Source organism: Habropoda laboriosa, unplaced genomic scaffold (assembly GCF_001263275.1).
Source record: "Habropoda laboriosa isolate 0110345459 unplaced genomic scaffold, ASM126327v1 scaffold203, whole genome shotgun sequence".
In the NCBI taxonomy this organism is placed as follows: Eukaryota; Metazoa; Arthropoda; class Insecta; order Hymenoptera; family Apidae; genus Habropoda; species Habropoda laboriosa.
Genome location: NW_017100358.1, coordinates 1,163,348 through 1,169,993, shown reverse-complemented (window position 1 = coordinate 1,169,993; position 6,646 = coordinate 1,163,348). Strand labels below are relative to the sequence as shown.

General features: G+C 46.7%; 1 protein-coding gene across 1 annotated transcript; it reads right to left on the bottom strand.

The window, feature by feature from the left end:
- Positions 1-561: 561 nt before the first annotated feature.
- On the bottom strand, positions 562-4,049 carry LOC108574665 (the record flags this gene model as incomplete). Its single annotated transcript, XM_017937288.1, is given in 3 exon segments — positions 562-704; positions 3,966-4,008; positions 4,011-4,049. Coding segments are annotated over 3 exon segments (225 nt in total), but the record flags the coding sequence as incomplete, so codon positions are not given.
- Between the last annotated feature and the right edge of the window lie 2,597 nt (positions 4,050-6,646).

Here is a 6,646-nt window from a genome sequence, read left to right as displayed (position 1 = left end):
TTCGAACGAGTGTATACGTATACTCTCTCTCTACGCTGGTAGTATCCAATAGAGAAGACCATGAAACGAAGCCATAAATCCGTATAAGTTAGCCGGTGCAGCTGTAACCGCACGATATGGCTACGGCTTAATTAACCTACGATATCTACGTGCATAGACCGGATGGGGTTTAATGAGGTTTCACGGGATCGGTTGGCACGCACGTGAAACTTAAAATGGGGAAATTAGCTGAGAAACTGTTTCGCACGAGTCCTTCTCTCAGCCTAGCCGAGGAAATAGAGAAATCTTTCCACGAAATCTGTGGCTCGTTCGCCTCGCGTTAATTATCGCGCAACACGAACTTTACGAGAGTTTTACTCCGGTTAGTTCCGTTGCAGATTTTTCGGTTCGCATTGGAAACATCGCGGTCGATTAGAATCGGTTTTGGTCCGAGTGTGCGTCGAGCCGCGAGTTAAAGTGGGTGAAACGAGGACCGTGGAACAAAGTCGTAGTGCAGGAGGATTAGTCGCGACGCATTATAACGCTCGCGTTGATGAGAGGAAGGTACATTCGTGACCGAGACTAGGATGTGCTCGAGCAGTCCCTCAGTGGCTCGTTAAGGCATTTGCATTTCATTTCGTCCCTCTTCTGCTCCCTCTCATCCCCCGTCAGCCTCCGTAGCCAGCCCCTCTTTTCCCGTATAAATATTAATGCAACATCCTCCTCTCTCGGGGGGTTTTTGTTCCTCTTCTGTCCCGAAGAGAGCGGCGCCCTCCTTCTACCCGAGTACTTTGAATGCTGATGCGCTACCAAGCCTCCGCGCGTCCTTTCTTCTCTCTTTTCCCCTCTCTTCTCTTTGCTCCTCTGAAGCGGACCGCTCGCGCACACGAGCCACGTTCTTTAATGAAATACGATTTATGAATATTTCCCGTCGCGGCTCCTGGAAAAAAGAACTCCTCGCCTCTGCAAATGGCGAACGGTCCTCGATGGTCTGCAAACGCTTGCATTTACACTTCTGCGGGTGCAACTGTGAATACTGCTCACAAACAATTCCTCTCGGCAACTAGCTTCACAAATTTTCCCAACAGCCAACCAATGGTACGTCAAATATTGCTTCGCTTAATTAATTTATTACAGCCCGTTAAAACGCGCGAGACGTTCCCTTAAATCCCGAGGAAGCCGCGTTATTAGAATGCAGGAGGTAGGGTCGAGTTTTTCGTATTTTCGCGTTCGGATTTCCGCGTCTCGCGAATTTCTTTGAAGTACGTGCCGAGCGGCGGCGAAGGCAGGAGAAAACGAGAAAAAGGAAACGGTTAAGAGGAAGAGGGAGAGAGAGAGGACGGTTTGTGGAAGTACGGAGACAGTAAATATATACGGAATAGCCGGGGGTAGGTATATGCAGGGCGGTAACGTGGTAAGATGGGCCTCTGCATTGCCGGCATGATTGCCTCTATGGCACATCGAGGCAATCCCCGCGGCTACGTGCCCGACATACATCCGCTTCCATCTTACTTTCTTTTTCTTCCCGTTTTTCCACAGTCCCGGTCCCTCTGTCCTTCTCCAACTTCTCTCTTCTCCATCCCCCCGCGGTTTTCGCCGCTCTCGACGACGATCTTAGATATGCAGCCGGCACCCATGCCGCGCTCACCACCATACTTAAACGACGAGTCCCTGAAACTTTTGCCCGCTCGTATATCCCGGCTAATTAGACGAGTTGAACGCGTGCCGGTCGGATTAATGCCTGCCACGAGATAAGCCACTAATTCCCGGCGAAACCACGCCAGTTCGATTGCTTCAAACGAGGAAAAAAATTCCACTTTGGAGGAATCGAGCTTGATCGTGGAGTTAATTTCTGGTTAGATTGGAGATCTTAATTGATGACGGATCAAGAGGAAATTTTGTTGCTTAAGACGGTGTTTTTTTTTTTCTTTTTGGTAGGGGATAAGGGAATAGAATGGAAAAGGATGGATAGATAGAAAGAACGTTTACGGTCGGGAAGGATTTCTCTAAGCGGAATTGCAATCGTTCGTTGCAACGTAGACGATTTAGAATGGCGCTCGCACACGGTCTGATCTAGAAGAAAGGAGCGTTTACAGGCGTTCCCGAATACATTCGCGAGGAGGAATTCACCGGTGAAGATAGCTCCCTCACGTTTCGCTGTAGATGCCGTTTAGAAGAGGGGTGGGATCGAATAGATGGCACCTTAAATTAGCATTAGGCGACGTATCCGTAGTTACGATCGCGTAATTTATCGGGTCTTGCTGCAAGTTCTCGCGGTTTTGAGCCGTTCGCCTAACCAAGAACACAACTCCCCTAGAATTTCATATTTTCGCTCGAAACAACCATTATTATACTGTACTATAAAAAAATCATATCTTCATGGTTAAAATATTTCAAAGTTATTTAAAGATCGTTCCAAGTCAATTCAGTGTCGTTCGGAAGTTAGGTTACGTTTAAAAATTTCAAAATTACTTAAAAGTCGTTCAAAGTCAATTCAGTATCATTCAGAAGTCGTTCAAGATTATATTAAGATGATTTTAAGGCAGCCAGTGGTCATCTGAAGGAAAAGAAGGGGAAAAAATGTTACATCAACGGGGTGTCTGTTTTATCTCAATACAGCGAAATATCTTTCAAGGAAGTGACGTTAGGGAAAATATGTTTTAACAAAAGTTGTTTTGTACGGAGGGGGACATTACGTGGTACAAATATTTTTTTTCAAAGTAATTTTTTTAAATGGAATGCTATAACTTCTTATACGTAATATGGTAGTGTATGTTAAGACGAGACCAACGAGGTGCGAACAAAGTCATTTCCTTTGATGAAACAGACACACGCGACAGTGAGGAACGTATGGTTAGGTAGGTGCGAACAAAGTCATTTCCTTTGATGAAACAGACACACGCGACAGTGAGGAACGTATGGTTTTTCGCAATTTTACGACCTTCCCTGAAAGGAAATGACTTTGTTGGCAGCTAGTTGAACTCGTCTCAACATACACTATTATATTACGTATAAAAAAGTATAGCATTTCATTTAAAAAAATTGAACTGTCTCAGAAATATCCCCCATCATACCAGGTACAAAAAAAGTATTTACACCACATAACGTCCCCCTCCATACCAAACAACTTTTGTTAAAACATTTTTCTCCTAACGTCACTTCTTTAAAAGATATGTCGCTGTATTGAGATAAAACAGACACCCTGTATATTCAGAGGTGCTTCGAAATTATACTGAAGTCATTTGAAAGCAGTCAGAGGTCATCTAAAGAAGAAGAAGGAAAAAAATTATTACATTAATATTCAGAGGTCGTTCAAAATTATACTAAAGCCATTTGAAGGCGATCCAAAGAAGAAGAAGGGAAAAAAATATTATATCAATATTCAAGGGTCGTCGAAAATTATCCTAAGCTCATCTCAAAGCAATGAAAGGTGATTCAAAGGAAAACCATTATATCGACATAATTCCACGTCCAGGCGCCGTTCGAAACGTTAGCAAGGGAGCTGCTCGCAATTACACCCAGCGTTCCTCGATATGAGAATTAATTTCAAGACAAAATAGGGGTCTTCCTAAATCCTCTTAATCGAATCTTCCTCGTCGAAGAATAGCGTAATTAATCGAGAAGCTCTCTCTATCGCCCGATTCATTCCTCGTTAACGAAACGAACGAGATAAAGCATCGAAACGAGGCGCAATATGATCGAGAGGCGGCTCGTGTCGTCGGCGGATTCGTAAGGGCTGAGCATTAGTAAGTCGCGAGGGTGATTTCGGGGAAGCTCTATGGTAAAAGCTGCCGGCACGAGGCAGCGGTAGCTCACCAGCGTTTCATTAGCAGAAGATGCTCCCCGCGGAGGCGTACGTAGAGAAACAGAGAGAGAGAGAGAGGGGATGTAAAGGCTGGTTCGAAGAAGAAGGTGGAACGGAGGCGGGAAAGCGAGATTAGAATCCCGTGCATGGTTGGAGGCGCATATATCGGTCAATAACTCACGTCCAACAGCGTGTACCTTCCTCCTCTAAGATAGCTTTTCCTTATATTCCCTCGATCTCGAAAATGCGATAAAGTCGTCACGGGACGATTTCATTTATCCCGTTAATAGCCACACTTGGTCGGCTACGAGAAAATATATACCTTTATTAATCACGGCCGCTCACGGAGTCTGTTTCTCGATCGTACCAAAACTATCTTCGTACCGATCCAGGAATCTCGATAATTATCGGTAAAACCGTTCTTCAACAAACGGTGTCTTCCTCCGATATAACCAAACTTCCTCCTATTTATTCACTCGTAACTTCGACCGTAACTATCGACCGTTTTACCAACTTTTAGAAATGATTTGCAACGGCAGAAGAAAATAGGAAATTCTACGATGCTACAACGAAGAAAATGGTGATTCACGAAAGTAAGGCTATACTCGAAGGATCTCTATACAGCGTAGGCTCCGCGTATAGTGAAGCAATTTAATCGAGAGGTTTTGGGGTGGAGCAGGAGGAGGAGGAGGAGAGCGATCGTTGGTCGGGCGACGCTATGGCGCCAATGACATTTACATCCGCGCGAAGCGGCCAGACAAAAGGGAAACGGACAGTCGAGATACGTCAGCGAAATCGCCACCGGGCCGGAGCAGTCCGCTTTGATGGGGTTCCACGGTCGCCGGTTCGGTCGTTTCGCAGTAGCATAAATGAGAGGTGAGATTAAACTGGGGGTGACGTATGGTACGCGTCGCCCTCTGCCCAGGAACAACCGCTGCTATTTTTTTTTTTTTTTCGTTTCGTTCTGTTTCCTTCTCCCTTATTCGCTCTCTTTTTTTTTCGAGCTCGCGATTTTTTCCTGTTACGCGCGCACACGCCGTCCCCCGGTTTCTCTCTCCCTCTCTCTAGCGCCGGTAATGGAAGAAACATAGAGGGATCACGGATTCCGAATGAACACGTTAAAACGCGGAAACAAAAAGCAGCAGAGGGTGAGCCGGAACGACGGGAAATGGTCGGAGCGGAGAAAATGGGGAACGCGAGACCCACCGCGGATAAATAACGCGTTATAGGGACGTGGAAAAATAAACATGTAGAGACAAAGGAAGGAAATATCCGTGGTAATCGAAAATTCCATTTCTGCCCGTTTCTCCATTTGCCGGTTAGATACACTCTTCGACGGAGGAAAATTGTATTTTACAAGTCTCCGTGTATATTTATCGCGACGAATTCGACGACTATTCCGCGCGTGCAGGCGAAATCGAATCTAACTGTAATGGAAGAAATATCGGAGGGAGGTAAGAGCTGGTGGCGGAGGGTGCGAAACAAGCGCTGGAGGCAGAAGAGCAGGACAACGGAGAGAGGGCCGCGTCGTTTGGTCAGAGGGTGTTCGTATATATGCCAACACGTGGGATTAACTTGTATCCCGTAAAGCCTCCCGCCGCCAGCATACAAAGGTTGCTCGTAAGTCTCTTCGGATACCTGGCTAACGAAAATTACGATCTTACTAGCACGAGATTCTACTGTACCGGCACATTAGTTTCCCCGCCGTGTCTCTCGCTCCCTTCGCTCGCCCCTCGCCACGTTTTCTCTCGCCTACGCCGCCGCTACGCCTACTACGGAGACCAACAGAGAGAAAGAGAGTAAAGCTGTGGCCGGCCTATCTTGCGACTCTTTTTTCCCTCCTCTCTCTCTCTCTCTCTCTCTCTTTCGCTGCAATAATTCTACCTGTTCGCGTCGATATCTCAGTGGAAGCTATAACGAGGATCACGGGGAAACAGCGGGGGTTCTTTCTTGGCCGCGGTACGATGGTATCGGTCGCCTTCTGGCAATAGAAATAATTACTCCGCGGTTCGAAAGAGTTTGCGAATATACGAGTGTAAAATGGCGTATAAGGAAACACGGGAGTGTAGGAAGATTCGTTGGGTGAGGTTTTTGCAAATTGTTACTTTCTGCATGGAAAGAGGATACTTAGCAATTAACGCGGTGTGTAATTACCGAGAGTAGAGGATATTTAGAAGGTTCGGTCCTCCGTGCGATTGTATCAATTCTGAGTGTTAATTAATGGAAGAGGAAAAGAAAGGAAGGAAGAGAGGTAGCCATTGGGAAATGGGTGTACGGTACGAACCTATGAAATTCGTGGGCAATCAACCTGTCCAATAAATGCAGATAGACGCGTACCTGTCTCGCCTGGCGGAAAAGCTTCCTTTTTTTCCCCGCAGCGAAGGCAGAATTTAACGTCGCCATTATGCAGAACGGGTTGTATTGGCAGAGCCTCAATCCCAATTCCCAGGGATAGCTAGCTGGTCGAATGGCAAAGCCAAACAAACCTTATTTATGTCTCAATTAAAGCCGGGAATGGGATGCACCCTCGATGGAGCGGCTCCAGACAATAAAGCAGTCGAAAGAGGGAGGTGGGGCAGGGTGGAGAAGGAAGAAGAGGAGGAGAAGGAGGAGGTGGAGGAGGAGTAAGAGCAGAAGAATGGCAGCGGAGGGGTCAGGAGAGATAGAGAGGCGGTGGAAAGTGAGCAGGCGAGGGGAAGAGAGAGGGAGAAAGGGATATGGAGGGCCACCGGCAAAAGGGATCGGGGATGGAGACGGAAAACTGTGGATCGTTGAACGCCGACCTCTGGACTCTGAACTTTCCGGGGAGGCAGGACGAGAGAGGGATGCGAGATACCATTGGTTTTAGCCTCCGGATTCTGC